This window comes from Sapajus apella, unplaced genomic scaffold (assembly GCF_009761245.1).
Source record: "Sapajus apella isolate SASKATOON/1434 unplaced genomic scaffold, GSC_monkey_1.0 scaffold19, whole genome shotgun sequence".
In the NCBI taxonomy this organism is placed as follows: domain Eukaryota; kingdom Metazoa; phylum Chordata; class Mammalia; order Primates; family Cebidae; genus Sapajus; species Sapajus apella.
The window spans coordinates 18,860,241-18,883,873 of record NW_022436959.1 but is presented as its reverse complement, the minus strand read 5'-3'; the positions used below and the strand labels follow the sequence as shown (position 1 = coordinate 18,883,873).

The 23,633-nt window shown below is 34.0% G+C and overlaps 1 protein-coding gene across 27 annotated transcripts in view; it reads left to right on the top strand.

The window, feature by feature from the left end:
• Positions 1 to 23,633, top strand: part of HDAC9 (histone deacetylase 9) — an 898,499-nt gene that overhangs the window by 395,284 nt on the left and 479,582 nt on the right. For 11 of the 27 annotated variants that reach the window (XM_032286709.1, XM_032286690.1, XM_032286700.1 and 8 more), the window contains exon 3: positions 11,904 to 11,966. In XM_032286709.1, coding sequence (XP_032142600.1) covers positions 11,904 to 11,966 — 63 coding nt within the window. Of the gene's footprint in view, positions 1 to 9,765; positions 11,666 to 11,903; positions 11,967 to 23,633 lie in introns of those variants that run through there. The other 16 variants (XM_032286706.1, XM_032286697.1, XM_032286705.1 and 13 more) reach the window with 12 other exon arrangements.

The following is a 23,633-nucleotide window of genomic DNA, read 5'->3' as shown; positions in this document are numbered from 1 at the left end:
AAAATTTATTCAGTCATGGTGTTGTGTGCCTGTAGTCCCAGCCACTGAGATGAGAGGATCCCTTGAGCGTAGGAGGTTGAGTTTGCAGTCAGCTATTATTATTACACTACTGCACCCCACCTGGGTGACAGAGCAAGATAGTATTTTTTTTAAAAAAGTATATGGTTATAGGTATTGAAATACAAAGGTAGCCCTGTTATTGTAGAACTTGGTAATCACTTCTCAACCCCCATGTTGGTTTCAGTTTTTTTGTTCACTTAATGCTATGTGCATGTGAAGTGCATATTTTAAATGAAATCAAATGCCTGAAGTTTTTGAATATTATATCCACTGAGTATTTTCTCCATAACTTATGAAGGGGACAGCATTAACTTATGTTTGTGGATTCCCTATTATTTAGCCCTTAGAACCATTTAGCTCTTAGATTTTAGTGTCATTTAACTAGGCCTTGGTTTTGATGTCAACAAATAATTATTCACAATTGAAATAATGAAAAAGCATTAACCAGGCATGGTGGTGCATGCCTATAGTCTCAGCTACTCTGGATTCACGTGAGAAGTACTTGAGCCCAGGAGTTTGAGGCTTTCATGAACTATGATTGTGTCATTGTGTGACAGTCTGGGTGACAGAGCAAGACCCTACCTTTAAAAAAAAAAAAAAGGAAAACATAGAAAAATTTAGTTCAATTAAGGTTTTGAATTTAAAGTAACTAAATTTGGGTTCCAAAGGGTCTCTTCTGCTTATTACCAAGTACCACTGAGAATTTCCTTCAGACATAGCCAAAATAAGAAGACAACAGTCCCTGGTACATTACAAAAAACAGATTGTTATAGCTTTAGGTGAAATAACTAATGTTAGCTTATTGATTTTTAAATAGACCGTCCCTGCCATTTGGAGAGAAAACATTAGTTGGGGGGAACACATTGTTTACTGAAGATATTCCTAGGTTCAAATTATATGACAAACACAGATGTAATTCAGTGTACGAAATGAAGGTTCTGTATTTCCTGTGAGTGTTGTTATCAAGCTTTCTCATATTTAAATTTCAGAACTGGCTTTATAAAAATAATATAGCAAATAGCCCAGCATATACCACCACCTTCTTGTTCATTATTTCCATATCTTCTTTGGCATTTGGGAATCATTGAGTCGTTGAATACAAATGGTTTGTTAGTAGCCTTAAGAGTGACAGTCACATGATGAAAATTTCCATTCTAACTTTTCAAATTTAATTTAAATACATTTATTATATATATTTATTTTTTCTTTAAGAAACAAAACACAATAATGATTTTTATATTTTGTTTTATAATGTTTCTAGCTGATCTTAGTTCAGCTATACAGAACTCAGTTATCTTAGTTTAGAATACAGAATTTAAGTAGTCCCTCAATCATTTAGTTCTTAATTTATGTATTAATGCTATATTACAATCATAATGGCTACTGTGTGTTGAGTACTATTATGTTATTATAAAGGTAGGAACTTTATATTTACTGTTTCTAAATATTAAAGCTATACTGAAAGGCAGATTTTAATATCACCATTTATAACATGAGAGAATTGTGACTGAGAAAGGTTAAGTAACATATGCAAGTTGTACAGCTTGCATAGTATGTGGCAGAGACAAAATTAAAATCAGATTATATCTCAATTGAGGCCTCTTATCCATCCATTAAGCCACATTATTTGAAATGTTATTTGTCTTAGTCTCTTTTGTGTTGCTATAACAGAATACCACAGACTGGGCAATTTATAAAGAAAAGAAATTTATTTACAGTTCTGGAGGCTGGGAAGTCTAAGAGCATGGTAAGGGCATCTTGTGAGGCCTTCTTATTTCATCATCCTTTGGTGAAAGGCAGAAGGGCAAGAAAGCATGAGAAAGCAAGAGAGGGCTAGACTCCCTTTTATAATAAACCCACTCATGATAATGACATTAATGCATTCCTGAAGGACCTAATCACCTCTTAAAGGTCCCACTTCTCAACACTGTTGCATTGGGAATTAAGTTTCCAATATATGAACTTTGAGGGCAAACTATGCCAGTTATGTAGTTGTATTTCATATAAAAGAGATGCCATGATTCTCATGAATCAAATTTAATATCTGAAGCCAAAGTTTCCACATTTTCCAGAATATATCTCTCTGATCTAGAAAGTATATGATCATAAGTCCCTTCCTTCAAAAGGCTTAGACCATGTAGGATCTCTTTAAAGCTGAAAAGACAGCCTTCAAGTCAATGAGAATGTAAGGTAGAACTTCTTTTTATTAGAGCTTTGATGTTCTCAAAATGTCTCATCAATTTGTTCTGTAGAAAAACTGTAATAGAAGCCAGTATGGCCATTAGACAGAACCAGGGAGACCCTTAAGAGCGTAGAAACAATTTTTAAAATTGTTTTCCGTGAAAATAGTTTCAATATAGAAATGGAAATGTTTTAAGTAAATTCTCTGGAATCTCGAATGTCTAATTCCTTGTGTTTAATTCTAGGAAAATAAAGTAAAAGATAATTTATAATCTCCATGTTTTATATGGATAACATGAAACTTATGTATGGCTATAATTTTGCACAGAAAAAAAATAATAGATATGGGGAAGAGTGGTAGGTGGAGTGGGGAGGGATAATGCAGAAGATGGTAGAAATTGTGTGCCTGCCATTCATTTGTGAAAATAAGTATGAATGGAAGTGCATAGTTGTCAAATGTTTTATCTACATTTCTGTAGATTCATATGTGTCTATTCAATCAACATGTGGTTGTGCCAAGGAGATAATCTTTGGGGGGTGTTTTGGAGGATGAAAGGGATTTACTGCTTTTAGCTCCATAGAAGATGGTATACCAGCAAAGACCTCTATATCCTTTCTGTGGGCTTACCAAATGTGGAGATTTTTATATTGGATACCAGGAAAAAAATTACACAAGTAGACTGCTTATAAAAGAAAGTGATGACTAAAATAAAGGTATTGAAAGTTTGAAAATAAAGGGATAGAAAAATATCTACCGGACAAATATGAATAAAAAGAAAGTCTGTTGTACTAATCTTGAGGCAAAAGACATCATAAGGGACAAAGAAGGACATTATATGCTAGTAAAATTAAAAAGAATTTCCCAAATGAAAAAGAGTGAGGACAAAAGATCATTTTCAAAGACATGGAAGAATGAAAAATTTGTGTGGATAATACCCAGGAATTATGTCTGTTGCATGAGTTTGCTAAAGAAAGTTAGGGGTTAAACTTCTAGGTCAGGTTGTTGTCAAAACTTGAATTTTCTTCCAGTGTGTTTGCTTCTGTTCTTGGTGCTGAAATAAGAGAAGTCCTGAAATAGGGAAGATTCCATAACCATGGGATATGTGATATAACCATGGGATATATGATATAAACATAGTGATATGGCCAGTTGTAAATGTTTGTACTTTAATTATCTGCCATTGCTATAAATATTTTTAATCTGGCAAAAAATAAGTAAAATATGTTTTAGGTGCTTGCTGGTTCTTAAATTCAATAGTTCACACCCAACTAGATTGAATTATGAAGTCAGAATTGAATTGCTACATTAAAAAAAGTTGTTGCTATTTTCAGAGGCAAGCTTTCTAGAATCCTCTTGATTTAACTTGGTTGTAGGTCATGGTATGGTATGGCACATATCGACTTGACCTTTGTAGAAAGAAATGATGTAAAAAGCTCTGGCTTGACTTCTTGATATCTGCTATACTTACGTTAGCACAGAGAAACTTAATCTTTCACAGCTCTCAAATGTATATATCCAGATTCTACACATGACAGAAATTTTGGTGTTCAGAATCCTCTTTATTTCCAAGTTGATAAATATTATATGTACAGCTATGTAAGAAGGAGACTTATTTTGTAGAGTAAAATAAACTTTTGATTCATACCAACTACTGAAGATCAGAATGCTAATCCTTTTTAACTGGACTTCTAGAATTTTTTATTTTCATAGTCCTGTAGCTAAAAATAGTGTTTGCTTGAAATGGAGCTTTCCATTAAGAGTTGCTGATCCTGTGAACACCTTGTTTGTATATAGCTTAGTTAACATAGGATGAGTTAGTCAGTGTTAACTTGTATTTCAAAATGGTGTTAATTTGCTTAGTTTTCTTATGCGAAATATTAGTTTTAGGATCGCAGAAATACTATTTATATGAAGTGTAAAAATTGTGTTATGTTTCTCAACTGACCTTTGAAAGGAGGCAAAGTCGGGTCTGAAGCTATAATATATTTCTTCTAGAATTTTAAGTGGAATTTTGAGTATTCAATGAAATTTATGTGTTAAAGGTAGAGCATGAAGGCATTAGCCAATGCAATCGATAACCACAGTTTTCTGGAAGCTCCGTCATGACTATAGGGTTACTAGATCCATTACTGTAAAGCAGAGTTACAAACACCTTTTTGTACTAATTTCTTGGTGCTGATATCTGCTAAATGCCTCACAAGAAAGATATTTTAATACTTTATTCACTCAAATTGTAGTAGATAATGATGGACACATTGAGATTATTTCTGCTACAGTCTGATACCTAGTCTTTTTCACTGATTGGTCTATGCTGTGGGACAACAACAAGGAAAGAGAAATGCAAAAAGTAAAAGTGCAACTAAACTGCACTTTCTTTCCGTGAGATCCTTTATTCAGTTACATACTTAGCTTTTGACTATGATTTATTTTTGTTATTGATACTTTAATAAGAAACAATATAAAATGAATAACAATGAAATATTAGAGGTTGAATAGTATATTAGTGATTTACTCAAGATCAGTAGTCACTTAATAGGTTTATCTGAAGAAGGAATCATTTATTCATTGCAGAAATATTTACTGAGTGTCATTCTATGTGCCAGACATTATGCTAAGCTCTGGCGATACAGCAGAAAGCAAAATGGACTATCTTTTCAAGTTGATGCATGAAACTTTTTATAGCTCTGAGTGAATAATTCAACATTTAATCAATTATGTAACTTTCTTTAGAATTTATACAGTTTCTTAGAAAAATAGATGAGTAACAGCTTTTCAATATTTTAATAATCATGAATTCAAGGTCCACAGAAGGATATTTTTATAACCAGTTATATTAATAATAGTATTTATTGAATGTCTGTTTGCCAGGCATTATATAATTCTCTGTCATTCTTATAACAATCCTGAAAGATTTATTATTTTGAATCCATGGTTATAAATTAACATTCAGGGAATATTTGAACAAAATTTAGTTATAGAGTTTCTTATCAAACTGTATAGTAATCACCTTGACTGTATTGTTTCTAAAACTGAAAATTCCATGAAAGTAGAGGCAGTGTCATTCTTGTATACATTTATGTATTCAGGGCTTGCACTGTGGCTGTGAAATAGTTGATATTCAATATATGAAATAACTCGCTTTCATAGAAAAAAATAAACTTCCTTTGATTCTATCAAAAGACCATTAAGTTTTACTTGTCTCTAATTACAGGACTGTACAGGGCCATATTGATTTCTCCTTCTCTGCTGGCTGCCTTGGGCTCTGCAGAGAGGGGCTGATGTGCACTGGCAAATAGGAAAAATAGAACCTGGAACAAAGTGACTGAGCAGGGAAAAGCTGTGCACACATGCCCATCGCCTTAAGAGTACAATGCTGCTCTCATTTGCAAGCTAGAGGATCCCTTTCTGAACAATCCACATTAGTCTTTCATACTCCGAATAATAATAGCCTTGTTCTTACCTCGCCTTACCTAGTCTAATTACTTCCATTTAAAAAAATTGTTCTCTAAAAATATTGGCTAATTTGAAATCACACGAAAAGATAGTTTATTCTTTTATATTTTTGCCATGTAATTACTGCTTTGGAAAGGATGGTCTCAACTTATGTTTCTCAAACTTTATTGTACATCAGAATTACTTTGAGGGCCGGTTAAAATACAGATTCCTTCCAGAGATTCTGACTTAGTAGTTCTGGGGTAGGAACCAATAAATTGCATTTCTAGCAAGTGTCCATGTGATTTTGATCCTCTGTAATCCTCTAAAAATAGAATAAATTGTGGCTCAACACATCCCATTTGAAGGGAAGAGTTAGGAAAGAAATTGTTTTCAATCAGTGCAAGGCCAATGATTCTAAAGTTTTTGTTGTCATTGATTTGTTCTGCTTTCACATATAAGTCTCCCTGAAATTTTAATGCAAACATGATTTCTTAGACCCTTTACCTGATGTAAAATCTTTCCTCAGGTGAGGAAGATTTCCTCATGTGAAGACCATTTGTTATTTAATTAGGCTTTCTAGGTGGGGAGAAATCACTTGTTGAGTATCCCATACTCAATTAGAATTGATGCTGTTTCTTTAAGAAATAGAAAATTCAGATAAATAAGGTCTTCAGTTAGGACAAAAATTTGTACATTGTACTTTCTTCTCCATCCCATTCCTTGGAGATATAAGGGAATCAAACTCACTGACTGCAGGCAAATGCGTATGATTATATTGCTATAACAATAGTTTGAGGAATGACAGGTTGGCAGAAGAGGCAACTGAGTGAGTGAGTGAGTGAGGGGAGTGGAGGAGCACCAGTTATTGGTGAGTAATTTATAGCATGATACAGTTGTAGAGCACAAATTCAGTATTTGAGGTAATTAAATTTTAAATCTTAGGGTTTGTTAATACATTGAAAGTGTCTGCTTGATTACAGATGATCTGAGGATATATCGCTGTGGTAGAATAAATTGGGTTACGCTATCTTCCTTGCTTGCTTCCAGTTATCAACTGAGACTGATTTTAGAAGAAAGTCTATTATAATCCAGAAAAACACAACTTGAACGTCATAATTTCAAGTGTGGAGATCCCAAAAGATAAAAATACAATCCTGTAAAAAATAATAAGGCATTCTTTAAATTATATTTAATTACATTTGAAAAGGGGGTTAATTTGAAAAACATAAAAACAAAACAAAATACTGTACACAATAAAATAGGAAATGATGGCACAAATTTTTACAAGCAAAAACACTCAGGTATACTAATAACAGTCATACCCAGTATAACAGTTATGAGCAAACTGTATTTACAAAGAAATAGGTCAAACAGGAAAATGTATAAATGCATATCGCTGTGGTTGATGATTGTGGGCACCCAGTTTTTTTATAACTGTAGTCATCTAAAATTCCATGATGAATAAGCTAAGCTTTTTGGCATGATGGATCAAAAAATGCAGTGGGTCACCAACCCATATATAGTTATCCAAAGAGCCAAAATCCTGATACATTTTCTTTCACAAATGCAGATATAACAAAATATTTCCTTCGTTTATTGAAGAAATTTCAACATGTTTGGGTATGGAAACAATGCTTATATGCAAAGTCAACATTCTACTAATGCACTTCTTGCGGAGTCAAATTTCTGATGTCCAAGGCATTCATATAGAAGCCTGCCCTCGTTCTCAGAGAGAAACTAGTTCTCCTCCTATGTTTGTTCCATCTGGGCCCCTGGTGGATTGGATGGTGCCTAACAACACTGAGGACAGATCTTCTCCACCTAATCCACTCAAATTGACACACTAATGTCATCTGGAAGCACCCTCACAGACACACCCTAAAAAAATGCTTTAATAGGTTTCTAAGTATTTAATCCAGTCAAGTTGATCTCTAAAATTGAATCTACAGGCCCACCCCTTGACAGCTTGGCTCCCGTAAGTGTCTCCTTAACCATACTTAATTTCCAAATAAAGACCGTAACAACTGCCTAACATGATGCAACTAACACGATGCAATCATCCTGCATGTGACCAAAAACTAATCCCTTCTCCAGAATTCATCTTTCAAAATTTCATATTCAAGATTTTAATATTTTGAAATTGTCATTTTCAGGATTGTGGACATGAGAGATTTTAGACCTAAAGGATTTAGACTTTTGGGATTTTAAAAAATCTTTTCAGGTTTCAACGTTCAGGATTATGGCTTGTGAGATTGTGTCTTTCAGGATTATGATCCAAATCCATTTTAGAAAAGGTCACTGTGAGCTAGAGGTCTGAGCATATTTCTGAAAATATTTTGGTACCATACAGGTTTTTAATACTTTTTTTTTTGTCTATATGTCTGCATAAAAAGAAATGGGATTATCATAACTTTGAAATAACATTTTACATTAGGGTTCGATTTCCACTCTCATTTACTATTAAATTGAGAACCTGTATTTTTTGACCTTTGTTCTTTTTTTTACCTTTTTCTTTGACCAATATGTATATAAAATATAATATTTAGATGGATTTCCAATAAATGCTTATTTCATTGAATTTGAATTTATTATATTGAAAGTTTTTAAACTACCCATCTAATCTAGCCTGACATTTGTATTAGCTTGTTATAGTTCTTGTAATAGAACATATTGTCTTCTTTCCCCAAATTAGTAAAATATAGTTTTATAAATACCCCAAAAGAAACAGAGTTACATTTCTTTACTAGGATTTTTGAGATGATGTAAGAAGAATTAACTAAACATTCTTAATAATAGAAATATAGTAATCAATATAGTTGATTGTTGTTTTAATGATACCCGTTTTTCTTTTCAGAAGTAAGTGGGTTTTTTTGTAAGTATCCAATGTCTTTTCACTGTAAGATATTTTTTCATTCTCAAGAGTTAAATGAAAGAGAAAATGGCTAATGGAAAAACATGCTACAAGAATGCTGGGATGAAATGTAAATAAATGTCATGTTAAATTTTGGTCAAAATGAAGAAGACACATTATTTATACTATTTTATATGGAATGACCTTCCTGGAACCTTTGAGAACTAGGGTAATTACTAACTCAATCTCATGGAATTTTATTCTATTTTTTGTTTATAATTATAACAGCTGAGAGATCCTTTTTAAAAAATGAATTGTGATTTGAAGGTGTAATCTAAACTTAAAAAGACAAAAGATGAATAGGCATATTATATCAATACTGTGATTTTATTATCCTTCTTGTATGTTGATCATAATTTTTTGTATTCTCTTAAAAATCACTCTGAAACAGATTTTTCATTAGTAGATCATATTAAATTTTATTCAGAATATTTCAGATAATGATTTGTATCATTTTGGTAAAGGACAAGATGGGAAACTGGATAATATAAATGCAAGACCTGCTTGGTTAGTTATTAATTACCTATATTTCCTTAAGCGACTCTCTTTAAAGCTTGACTCCAATAATAAATTGTTTTGTAATCAAGTCTCCTTAGTTTCCTCATGAGTGAATTTCAGTTACTGTTTTTCTCAATATAAGAAGTTCTTGTTCTGATCTCACCACAAAAAAAAATGGTAACTAGCAGAGGTGATGGATTTGTAGCTTCATTATGATAATTATTTCACAAGTTGTAGGTATATCAAATCAAATTGTACAGCTAAAATATAAAGAATCTTGTTTGGTTTGTCAAATATACCTCAATTTTAAAAACGTTCTTTAAATAGAAGTTTTGCAGAATAAAAAAAAAAAGTTGTTAGAAAGAAATCTTAAATCTCCAAATGTAAATAGATAAAAGTGGAGCTCTCCTGGTTCTAAGGAGAACCTTCTTTTGAGGAAACTTAGGTCTAACTCCCAGGTACCCAACGTCATGAGGCAGAGTTTGCAAACCTTGATTGACTATCTCTAATTTTCTAATTTTATCTCTAAATTTCCTCCCAGGTCTAAAATGTGATGATAGTTACTACATCAATACATCATCCTCAGAGAAAATTGTTAGGTCCACACTGTTTCTAATCTTTGAATTTTACACGTGAATTTCTTAATCAGAAGTTTATTTGTAATATCAGATGGAATCAGATCTTTTTTTTTTCACTGATAAGAACAAAAGATTTTGTTGTGTAGCTTAAGTCAAATGCAGTTTGGAATAAACATTTTTTAAAAATTGTAATTTATCTATCAAGTACAATTTTTCAAGAAGTATTTAGTGGAAATTAATCCGTGAAACAAGAGGAGTTCAGCAGTGGATTATGTGATGAATGATTTAACATATTTATTTCTTCCCTTTCGTCAAAACTCTGTGTCCCCTTGTCTGCCTCCTCTGACTTCATACTCTGTAGTTAACCAAGATCCCTCTTTCGTTGAATTGTTCTGGGAATCTTGAAATAATCTGATTTTTCCTCTTTTCGCTTTTGCTTCTGATGCCTTAGACTTACATTTTCCTCGCTGATTTAGTTTAGAAAAGAGAAAAGAGCTTCCATGACTAGTAGATTATCACTTTTGGGTTTGCTCTTGGAAGTGACAAGATGCTAGAATCCCACTTTGGAATGTAAAATTTATCTCTTATATAGAAATGATATAAATGTGCACCAGAGACTATAAAACTCTGATACTATCTACTGCACTGTATAGCTGAACGCCACAATGTGTCTGGGAAACTATTGACTATCATAAATGGTATTTCTATAGAAAAGTTAAGAGGCTCATATTTCAGGCAACCAATGTATAGCTGAATGCAGAACAGTCATAGTTGGGTACTAACCATATTGATTTATCCATCAACAGGTGCATATGCTTAGAAATTCTGTATTCATAAGAAATCAGAGTATTTTCTTTTCCTTTTGCAAGTAAATTGAATTTAGCCTGAGAGGATCAGACGGGAAATTTTCACATATAAGCCATGGTTTTGTGTTTTGTTTTGTTTGTAGATATAGTACTAACTACATGGGTGCAATACAATTCATAGGTGGTACTAAGATACGATATGATTTGTGAAATGGACAATTATCTTGGATAAATAGCAAGTAAAAAAATCAAGGTCCTTCATAAAAATTTTATTCTGGGGTGTGCTTGCTTTCCAAAACTACCTTTACTAAATCTCCTGTTAGTCCTGAAACTAGAAGGCAGAAAAGCTTCTAGTGGTACAGCCAACTGCAGTGTAGCCTGAGAAACAGGCAACAAAAATAGAACACCAGGATTGCTGTGCGTGGGTGAGGCAGAAACCACATTATGAGCAAAAGCTTCCAGTATTATTTTAGAACCAATACAGAGCTCTGCACTTCTCTCCTCTCTCTTCCAAAAACACATACTACAAAAATAAAATGAAATGAAATGTATGTGCATTTGCCCTCTTAGAATTATGATTCTTAATTTTTTTTCTTGCCTTCCTTTCTTTGGAAGCAAATCGCCAGTATGGAAACACAGTGTGTAAAGCAAGCTCCGAGGGAGGAAAGAGTTAATTGCTTTTAAGGCCCTGCAATAGAGAATTATAGTTTGAAAGATAGAGGCTGGACAGCTGGGTTTGCTGGGGTATTTTTAAATGCATTAATGCAGGCTCCAATCACTCGGCCATGCTTGACCTATTTTTGGCTCAGGCCGACCATTGTTCTATTTCTGTGCCTGTGGGCCATGCTGTTGTTGATTCATATGCAAATGGATTACCACTTGCTTTAGCCAACTTGAGCTGAGAGAGACTGAGAAAGGGGGAAGAGAGGCACAGACGCAGATAGGAGAAGGGCACCGGCTGGAGCCACTTGCAGGACTGAGGGTTTTTGCAACAAAACCCTAGCAGCCTGAAGAACTATAAGCCAGGTTTAATTGGTTTCTTTTTCTCGTGGGTAGACTTAATAATTTTCTACTTATTCTGACAAAGAAATAACCCCGAAGCACGTTCCTATTTCCCACCTGCTTGTAGATTCCCGGATAACCTAAACTCCAGAGAGCTATAGCATCTACTCTGTCCTTTCTGCTTTGCACACAGGTTGGTAACATGGGAAAAGTGTCCAGCTCTTTTAAAAAGTGGATGTCCATCTGAGCAGAAAGGAAATCATTGTCGAAGTTGATCCTCTGCTGCTTCTCCTCAGGGAGGAGGGAGAACCAGCGAGGGTAGCTCCTGGGGCCGGTGCACTGAGCAGTGATGAATGTTTCATGTAGCTGAAGTAAGAGTGACTGGATTATGCTGCAGACAATTTACGAGAGTGACTCCTGTTTTTCCTCAGATGGGGTGGCTGGACGAGAGCAGCTCTTGGCTCAGCAAAGAATGCACAGTATGATCAGCTCAGGTAAGATCCTCTTTCATAACTGAGACGTTTTAGGTTTGAAAGGGGGCTGGCTTGGGAAATGCAGCTAAGAAAAGCACCTCTCTTAAGGAAATTGCTGCTTTTTCGTGTTGATGTTGCTATTTTCTTGGTGCGTCTGTAGGGTTTAACTTAGATCCCTTCCATTACTGTTTCTGTGCATATTCTGTCTGCTTAGGGACAGCAGCTTCTGAATGAAATTGCAAACTATTGCTTCTGATGAAAGATGAAACTGAGATAAGTAAAATGTAGTTGGAGGTGTTTTCACCTTTACTATGCCACTAGAAAAAGGAGATCTATACTGATTGTAAGCCTATTCTAATAGGACTTTAAAAATCAGGTAAGTTCATATCGGGGCTTCTGTTTTAGCACTGGCTAGCCTGATGATTTTGTATTTACTGTGTGCCTACAGAAGCACATCTATTTATAGACTACCTCCTAAAACATGTTTGCTACAGAGTTATAAAGGTAGTTTTCTTTTTTCCATTATGTGCCTTTTTCTTGACAGCCCCAAATGAAACTGTTTAGGATGAAATACAATTGTTATTAGCAGATGCTTATTTTAATTTTCTTCAGAAACATGTGGAAAGTCTAGCATTGTCAGGCAGATGTGATGGCATAACACACATGTAAATGTGTTAAAAGCAGGTGCAGCATTTTAAAGGATAATAGAAACAGATTCTAATTTCTAGTTTCTCCAGGAGATGAGTTGGTGGGAGATGGAGCTTGTCAGCCTTGTCGATTTATACTTAGTAAATGAATATACTCTCCAGGCAATATCACTTACTTGTAATAATTGCCTTTCATATTTATTTTCTATGGCTATTTCCTAAAGCTTTGGGAACTCTTTGTTTCTGTTCCCTTCTGAATGTTTCAACCTAAAATTGGCTTAAAGTTCTCACTTAGATCCCACTTCCCATGTGGGCTTAATTGTAATTATAGATCACCGCCTAGATTTCCATGATAAGAATGCCATATAAAGCAGTGTTTACTTTGTAGAGCTAGGTGTGAAAGAAATACTCCACAGGTTGGCATGATGTCTGTTTTGGTGTTAATACACCTTCCCATATGGGGATCTATGTCTAAAGCTAGTTTTCTTTAAACCTTGGTTAGTTATGATGTTTTTAAGGTCAAAGCTTCTGTTGACCCAGTCTTCTCATGGAATCACAATAAAATATCAATTTTGCACAATTTGGCATTTATACACTTAAGTGACAGGAATTATGTTAATGAGTAGTGCCTTTTTAACAAAAGCAAACCTACCAGGATTTCAGTACCATTTATTCTTGTAGCAGCAAAGCTGACAAGGTCTCCGCGAGGGTTTAGCAGGTATGTCTCTAATGGGACTGGTCATTTAACTTAGCATTTTATTTTTAAAATATGGATGAACTCTTTGAAAATAACTGTTTTAGAAGTCTTTTCAGTACTATGCTTTATCCTTTTAGTCCTCACATCTGTGTTTCAAGTTTGATATTTCTTTCATATGGTAGAAACATACATGCCTTCCAAGTAGCAAGTGTCTGCTGACTGTGAGGCTGGCTACAGGTGTTTGCAAGCTTTGGATTTTTTTTCTCCACATCTTTGATAATCACACACAACTTTACACCTATTTCAGTAGAGATGGTCATTTTCCTAGCATTTAGTGGTTTGTATACAAAGCAATAAGATTTTCAGACAGGGAAGTGTTTCAGTCTGTCCATGCTTTTGCCAGTTCTACAAGAAGCAACATTTAAGCACCAGCTATTAAATGAAAAGTGATATAGGTTAACATCAACTCCCAAACTTGTCTGGTATAAACACATAATCACTAAGTTCTATTTATTTTTAAAACATGAAGCATGAAAACAATTGCATTCTTCCTACCATAGCATATATTTCATATATGTTCTTAAATTTAATTTAACTAGTCTTTATTATGTATTTCCTGTGAGGCACTGGTTCTCAAAGGTGGACTCACCAGTAGCTCTTTACAAAATACGATACCTAGATTTCACTCCCAGAATTTCTGATTTAATTGGTGTGGGGGACAGCGTGGGCACTGAGGTTTTTAAAATCTCTCTACCTATTTTAACCTTCAGTAAACTGAGATCCACCGCTGTAGGGCTAGGAAACAGATGGTGATGCTGGTGAACCACTATCAGTAGAGTTTGTCCTTTGAGTTAACAGCTAAATTAGGGATGTGTTTGTCTTTAGCTACAAATCTTGTTTAGCTCCCTTTTGGACCAGTGGTCTGGATGTGATTCATAGGCTTAGAAGTAGAGAGAGTCTTTGGATTTGAAAGAGAGAAAGGATGCCTGGCAGCAGTGAAGAGGAGTGGAGAGAGCACTGTTCTAGGAGTCAGACGCTCTTTACTCTAGCATGAGCTCTGCTGCTAGCCAATTGTGTACTGATTTTTTACTTGTCTTCGAACTGAAGAATAATGATGTCCTTCTGCTTGTCTCTTAGCATTCTTGTGAGGTTCAAATGTGTCAGTATGTCTTTAAAAGTTATACTCATTATTATTGTTGTTGTTTTTAGTGAATGAACCTAGGATCCTGGCTTTTCAATGCCATGTTCTATCTTGCTGAACAAGCCAAATAAGTTACATTGTAGGTCACATGGGAGGAAATGATTGTTTGTTTTGATAATCCGTTTTCTTTAATTATCTTATAAATCAACTATTTTTTTTTTATCTTGGTCTGATAAGAGTTAAGATTTTTCCTTATGCAGATTATTACTATAGGTCAGAGTGGTTAGTGTGTGTGTGTGTGTGTGTGTGTGTGTGTTCTGTGAAATGTCTCATTATATAATAAAGTCAAGGAAGTTGCACAGTATGTGATTGAACAGTGAACCCCAATGGCAGATTTTTTGAAATTATTTTTAAAACATTTGTTCTGCTGTATAATTTACTTAGCAATTGCTTTAGAGTTCCCATTTGTTGTTCTAGTTATATTGGATATTATGCACTAATATAGATGGTTTTTGTTCAGTGCTCTTTATATACTATTGGAATACAAGTGTTTTTTATGGTTCTGTGTTTTTCTGATACTGACAGCCAGGCTAACCATCTTTGGTAGAACCAGATTCTATAATATTGTACTAATATATTTTAGTTTAAAGTTTTATAATATTAGATCTTAGAATTCAGTATGAGTGACACATTATGCCAAGTACATCCCTACTTTTGTGGCTTGTGTGGGCCAGTGTAAGTGATAACTGTGGCAGAAACTGAAGCATGTGCAAATACTGACTCAGGTCACTCTGCAGGAGCTGGCAGGATTAGGGGTGTTCTCCCGTTGCCAGGCATCTTATTTAACATGTTGGGCAGCAGAGCTGGCCAAATAATATTGGAACAATTATTACAAAGGAATTTCCTAGAGGTTGTACAGAAGTAATGTAAGATATATTTACAATAAGGAAAACTCCTATTTTGGCCATCTATTCTTATTTTATGGTATAAAAGAAAAACATTTAAATTAAAATTCTAAAATTATTTTATATGTCTTCACCCTTTTTGAATCCCTTTGTTCCTTGGTATGTGGTGTTGAGGAGAAGGAAACATTTTAGATTCGGTAGTCACGTCACTTATGTCTACTTGAAAAGCAGAATCTAATTATGAAAATGTAAGTCTGTAAAATGTTCCTGTCATGTCAAGAATCACTTCTGGTATTCCCCATAATTACTGTTTTGCCATTCTCTAACTCAGGTTATCTTCACTTGCAAATCTGTTACCAATTGAGAGAGTTGATAGGTATCAATCAGAAATATAGTTACAAATAGGCTCATTGAGAATGGGGACAAGAATGAGTATTTTATGTTTCTAAGGATGACACAGGAGGCATAATTATTGTATGTCCGTTAAGTAGGAAAATACAATAAAACCCCTTAGGAGATGAAAATAAATTGAAATTCTGAATTCAAAAAATATTCTAAATGATGATTTTGATTTTGGAGATCAGAGATTTTGAAAATGTACCTCATAATTTCTCACTACTGATAAATAATGAAGTGAGCTCAATATAGCATGTCAGCCAGCAAACACCCCTTGAACCCCTGCCACCCAATATATTCAACAGTATCCGAGTAAAGAAAATGATAGAACCTAGTGCAATAGACCTCAGAGTCTATCAACCAAGGAAAAAAATGGAAGCAGAGGTTCTTTGATCATAACAGAGAGACCTGTCTCCTGGGCTGTCTTAGAATTTTACTGGCAAGTTGACTAGCTCCTGAGAATTCTCACTAAAATTCCCAAATCAGGAGAGAAGCAAACTGAATCCTCACCTTTTAGGGTTGTTCTTGTTTGCTCTTGTGACCGAGAAATAGTAGAAATGAAGACTTCAGAGCAGCACACTAAACTGGAAGAATGATTGATCCATAGCTCTTTGGAATGATGTACGTCTTGCCAACTAACCTTAGAGCTTCTACGAAGGAGAAACATCAACTCATTGAACCCATGGAATTAGATGTCTAAGTATTGCTTCCCACAAATAGAGAACCTTAATAAAAAACATAAATTTTATAAAAGAAAAGCTCAAAGGTGAAATGATAAGAGAATGAAATGAGAAAGGAGATCTAGATCTCAGGAAATGAATTAAAAATGGAAAATCGTAATGATTATAGAAAAATATTCATTAGAAATGGAAGAAAACAGAATAGGCTCAGGTGAAAATCTTTACACATAAAGTTGAAAGTTTTGAAAAACTCAGAGTGAATGACAAAGGAAAATGGGTTAATGCAATTAGAGAAAAGTCTATAAATTTTAAAGACAAAGATAATCTAACAAGATTGTGTCCCAGAAGTTGATATTCCCAAACAATGAAACAGAAGGTAATTTTGCAAAATGAAGAAAAGTAATTCACTGAAAAAGAAAAAAATTAATTTGCACATTGAAAGACCTCTCCATCTTTTGGAAAACTGGATGCAAATGCTCAGCAGACTCATATCCTAATTGGGCTAGCAAATGCTAAATGGTAAATAATTCCTCAGGAGTTCTGGTAGGTACAGTGGAGCCTATGGAAGAAGAGACTCAGAAGGCTTATCATATGTATACTGCAAACAATATCTAAAGACAATGAAGAAAAAAGTCTCGAAAGTTCTACAAAAAGTGCAACTCAATGTGACACTTAGCCAAATGTTATTAAAATAAAAAAAAAATAGACAATGTAGAAATTCTCAGACATGAAAGAGACTGCTTGACAGTGAAAGCCACACAATGAAGAGATGAACTTAAAACAAACAAAAAAACTAAATTGAGAAATAGAGAAAACATTATCAAAGTAATGAGGGAGCACTGAATGCATTTAAACAACTATTGTGTTTATAGGGCAGAAGGCACATATTATAAAGTAGGGCAATGTAAAAATATTAATAAAGCTGACCAGTGTCAGGTGTGTTGGAGGTGAGATGGAAGGATATAAGAAATGCTAATATCCTTCTTTTTCTGAGCAGGGACAGACTCCCTGCTGCTTAAAATAGAAACACATACTTAAAAAAAGATTCAAAGCACTGATTTTTAAAAACAGTTTATTTAACCTTAGGGAGGTCTTCTTGGAAATAGTATCTCTTATGTTAAGGAAGTATTTAATTCATTTATAGTTCCTTCAACTGCAGTTTTAAATCTGCTAAATTCAGTTAAATGTAAATTTAAATTCAGTTAACTTAATTTCAGTTTTTAAAAATAAAAATAACATCAGTGATATGTTCTTATTTTTGTAATTTTTAAAATCTGTCCATCTATCTCTTGAAGAATTCGTATAAAGATAGGAAGAAATCAGGAAAGATGCTGTGCTGTGTTTGGTGAAGAAGAGGGGTCTTTTCTTTTAGCGTCATACCTCTTTGCAGTGTATGAATTTTTATAATAAGTATATATCCTGTGAGAAGTGTTTCCTACACACTCCCACACAAAGCTACTATGCCGAAATACTAACAGTGATTAATTGTAAGTAGCAGGTACGTTAGTTAGGTTGTTTTCTCCGGCAAGTAAAAGAAGACTGTAGTCAGAATGATAGTCGAACAGGACATGTAATGAAATAGTTGGGTGGTTAGGCAGCACCAGGTGGTCAAAATGGCAGCAGCCTTCAGATCCTTCATATAGTTCCGCTCTGCTGGTCTTAGCCTTGGTTGGTGTGATCCTAAGGTTGGATCCTCCAATGGTCGGTTGCAAACAGATTTGTAGCAGTTCCAGGCGTCATGTATATTTATGCACGGCAAATTCCAGAGACAAACAAGGGAAACTTTGCCTTCTTGGCATCTCTTTTAAAGGAAAGAACTCTTACCCAGAACTTCTCCAGCAAATCATCTTTTATAATATATTGGCCAGAATAGCATCACCTGCCTTTTCTTTAAATTGTTTTTGAGAAGAGTGTGGGGCCCATGACTGAGCTGTGGAAGTAGGATACCGAAACCTGCTCATTTCTATTGGGGAGAACAAAGAAGCAGGAAGAATATTTAGCTAGACACCAGCAGTATTTACTACAGTGTGTATATTGGTGATTAGAAGTTTCTTCTTTGCAATTTTATTTACTTTTCAGTTTCCACAAATATAATCAAGTACATGGACTATGTTTGTAATTTCCCTTTCAATTGAACTATGGATGTTGACTTTCTTTTCATGAAGATAATATATCTGTTTAAATACTAAAATAAGTATTTTTTACTAGTATTGAATACAAGTTTTTTATTAATGTTGAATAGATTGCCTTTCTTAGTACTGTCTATTGCTGGAAGCAGCTCCCTAATAAAGGGACTGAAGTAATTGTGGAAGAAACTGGATCTCTCTAGGCTATTAATCATATTTTCTGAAGGAAGGAGAGTCAACATTGTGGCCTCATGCCTTACAAGCATTTATTATAAACTTGCATATAATATTCCTTTAATGTTGCCTTAAAGGAGGCACATAAAAAATTTTTGGAGAAATATAATAATATATGAATTGTTTTTAATATATGAAAGGAGGATTATCTTTAAAATACTCAAAATGCAGTGCCTTTGCCAGGAGTTTGTCATAAGTATTACATTTTAAGAATAATGAACAATTTTTACAATATGGAATGATAACTACATTTTAACATTATTTTTCTGAATTTGAATGCTTTGAAAGTAATTTAATTGAAATAAAAGCCCATGAAAATGACTTTAGAAAAGAAGCTTTTAAAAGAAATTCAGAAATATGTTGGTGTGCGCCTCAAATCAGTGTGGCAGTGCCATGGTCCACCCTGTTTTTGAAAGGAAGTTGAAGTGAGTGGTTAGCTTGGGATGTGTGGTGTCCTTGCTGTTGGCAGTTTTCCCTTTTCTTTTCCCAGTAAGTTGGCAAAAAAGAAGCAAAGAAAAAGGAAATGCCTTGTGTTCCTAGTTCCATTCTTCTTCAACTAAGTCAGTTGCACAAAACAAATTTAATTTAAACAAGATTTTTCACAACACTAGACGACATACACTTTCAAGTGTTATCAGAGAACATTATGTTTAGGTTTACTCTAAGTTGCTATGATTCATGAATGTAAGAATAAGTAAATCTTATGTTTTTATAAGAATATATTTTCCATTCATTATCATAATGTTAACTTTTCCACAGTAAAATCAGTGATGGGCTTTTTGTGCATAATGTTTCTTAAATACCCAATAATTAAATCCATTGAAAACCACTTTTAAGGAAGAAAGAAATTTACCAAACCACAGAGTGTAACTAGTCATTTACTTATGATTAAACTTTTTGCATGCTGATAAGGTTGGAAATACCCACGACTTTATTTTCCTGCTTCTCCTTATGGTTCACCACTTGTATCAGAAACTTTTAAATTCATAATGTATATTTATTATTGACCCAGTTGCAGCCATGTGGATGTTATTTTCAATTTGCTTGAGGTACATTTTGGTGAATGTCTAAGGCATGACATTTCCAAACTGGGTTCAAATGAGAATGTCATGAAGTTGTTTCAAATTTGAAACTTGATATTAAAAACAAAATAAACTCCCTAAAATCCAGAAAACAAAAGATAAGAAAATTTCATTGAGTTTTCATTAAATAACATCATAGCTTAGGAGTTCTTGCTTTAGTAAAAACATGTTTACTCAGAAAGTTTTCAGGGAACTCCATTTAGGGTGAATGAGAAAAAGCTCTTGATGAGTTAAGCACTGTATTAACTTTATTCTTGATGATGCTTTTGAAATATGCTCAAAATCAAAATTCAAAGGGGTATTTTAAGTACATGATTTTTATATTAGGAACGATTCATTTTAAGTTAGTTATCACTGCCCATTTTTATTTTTTTTCTATCATACTCCACTCTGATCTTCTAGTTATTTAGTTCTAATTTTATTTTATTTTAATTATTTTATTTTGTTTTGTTTTGTTTTTTGAGACAGAGTCTTAGTCTGTCATCCAGGCTGGAGTGCAGTGGTGTGATCTTGGCTCACTTTACCTCCACCTCCCGGTTCAAGCGATCCTCCTGCGTAAGCCTCCCAAGTAGCTGGGATTAGAGGCACATGCCACCATGCCGGGCTAATTTTTGTATTTTTAGTAGAGATGGAGTTTCACCACATTGGCCAGGCTGGTCTTGAACTCCTGACCTCAAGTGATCTGCCCGCCTCGGCCTTCAAAAGTGCTGGTATTAAAGGCATGAGACACCGCTCCTGGCTTAGTTCCAATTTTAGAGATCAGTGATTGTAAGCATATTTTTTCAAAAATTTTTATGTCATTTTTCTTATTATTGACACAATGGCTAATGTTTCAAAAGTTTCTATGTGTATCACTTTATCATTTAATACTCATCACAGTTTAATGAGGCGGTAGTTGTTGCGGCAGTATTGGTATTTTACAGTTGAGGAAATACATTCAGAGAGGTAAGATACTTACTGATGGTTACTGTAGGTAGGAAATGGGAGGGTCATGTTTAAAATCCTGCCACTTTTTCTCAAAAAAATATTTAGGATAGGATAATTTTATTCAGATCTGCTTGGTAGTAAAAATGTGAATACATTTATGTATTTATAAACAAATATCTAGGCAGACTTCTTAATCCTGGGAGGTTTAAGGTACAAATAGGCAACTATGTTGAAAGTCTTTCTGGAAGATCCTTACTTCACGTTCTCAGTGCTAGATAATTAAATTCGAGGAAGTGAGCATTATCCAGGGCTGAGAGGAGCTTAAGGAAACCAAGCTTCTCTGAGAGTGCTCTTTTCCTTGGAGCAGATGCTCTGGACAGAAGCAACATTCCCAATGCATTTGGCATCTGTTTCCCAGTGTTCATGCTACACAGGTCCTGAGGGTAAAGTTAGCCCCACTTCAAAATAGCAAATTATTATCAGTGTATTTTGGCAAAAGAAAGTAATTTTTTTTGAAATGTTAACACTATGAGGTTCACTTATTTTGACCAAAAGATCTGAATTATGTTCACCTTGGTCTTTACCTAGAAAGGTAAGGTTAATAAAGTCTATATTATCACCACTCAAATCCTAATTTCAATGTACAATGGGAAATTCTCTAGCCAAATAAAGATCTAGCTAACAAAATTCAGTTTCTACTTATTTTGAATACATATCTGTCTAATTTGTGTCCAGTTTGGACATTTTAGGTGAAAACTGGATGGCAGTGTTTATATGTACTATCATGATACTATATTTTACTTTATCTTGAGTTACATTTGACTTTATTGGAAGAATATTGTATGTTTCATAGGTGGCTTAAGCATAAAATTCACCTATTACCACTAATCTAATTATGCAAGGCCCACCCTTTGCTTTACATCATGTCATTTTTATAATCTTATTTGCTATGAGAATCTTGAGCCATCTTCAGGAATCAATACATTTTAAAAGCATTATTGATTATCATGTTAATGATTGACATAATTTATTGCCTTCCTAGGGGAAAGAAGCTTTCAGAAGATCATTAAATGCATTAAAACCTGCAGATGTCCACATGTCTGTGCCTCTGTTTAGCAGGCTGACTCCTTTGGGTCAGTTATTCTTAGCCTCGGTATTTCTATCTTACGGCATCGCAGGTCTAAGATTAGCTTGTTAGGCGTTATCATGCCATATGAGTTACCTCCTAATATAACTCTACACTGGAATGATTATTTATAGAAAGAGCATTCTGTCATTTTTGGGTTATTTCTAGTAGTTTAAATAAAGAAGAATAACATTCAAGTGAAACCACAGATTCCTTCCTGCTGCCAAAATAACAAGATAACTGTCTGCTTAAGGGGCAATAATGTTTAAATGTGTGCTTAGGGTGATTGCAGCATTCTTTTTATCTTTGCCACCTTGAGAGAAAAGGGAGAGGTTTGGGTAATAATGTATAATGCTTATGCAATGGCAAAGAGGCGGCCTTGGTGCTGTCTCAGAGCACACAGGACTCTGGTTGATCATGACAACAAGAGACACACAGGGTTTATTTTTAGAAACAGACATTGCTAAGCTCTCTGTTTGGTGTTAATATCGCTCATAAACAGAGCTCCTTGGGGCTGTTGACCCTTTCAGTGAATATGGCATTACACACAGATACTGTTTTCTTTTTTCTCCCAAGAATGATTCTGTTATTAAAAGTGTATATATATCACTTTCTAAAAACTAAGAAATCTAAATTCTATTCAATTTCTACAATAGATTTAGAGGTTTTTTTTTTTTTTTTTAAATCCTGTGAAGGTTGGGTTTACGAGTTGATTTATGAAAAAATAATTGACTATTACAAGCAAAATAAATATACAGTTTAACCATAAGTTATGGGGAAAAGGCAAACATACATCATGAATGGATTTTAATAAATAACACCTATGTTTCTATATTATTACCACAATATATAAAATGTAGCTATAAAAGATATTGTCATTATGATGCACTAATGTAAGTTACTGATTTAAACAGATGAGATAAAATTCTCAGCATGTGAGAAAAGTGAGTGTAAGCCTCTGCTTGTTGTTTGGGTATTACTACCTCTTGATGTTCCCAGCAAGTCTCATATACAGTAAAATATGCAATTTTACATTTGAGAAATGTTCTCTCAATTTACTTTAATTTTGTGCTTAATTCAAACCTTAGCAATTGATACTTTGCTCTAAAATTAAAATTGTGTTTTAATATTACATTTGCATTTTATATTTCTTTACTATTAACTCATTGTTCCTAAATGATAAAAATGTTAAAATGGATGTTAGTGCATTTTATGTTATGCGTTTGCCAAATGCAATAGAGTGGATAACTTATAAAGTTCTTCAGAATATTCATAATTTTATCATTAATTATATACTGAATAATGTTATTTACAGAAACACCATATTATGTTTTTAAAAGGTAAATATATATTGCATTTTTGCTTGCTATAAGGCATATGCTGATCATTAGGAATTTCTAAAATTAAAGACAAAAATAGGAAACACACAGTAATTGAAGTGTATCTTAAAAGAAGTCAAGACGAAAATACATTTAGAGAGTGAAAGTGGAAGCAATTGAAGGAACAACATAACTTGTTGCATCCTGACCACTCTTAATGAGCAGGTTGAAGATTTGGGGAGGTGAAATTGTTTGAAGCTTTGGTAACTGAGGTGAAAGCATCATTAATCTGTTCATTTTTTCACCCAAAAATATTTAAGAACCAACCAACCTAACAGGTATTATTCTAGACACAGAGGATACATTCGTGAAACAAAACAAGGAGATACATGGTTGATTGTTCAGTGG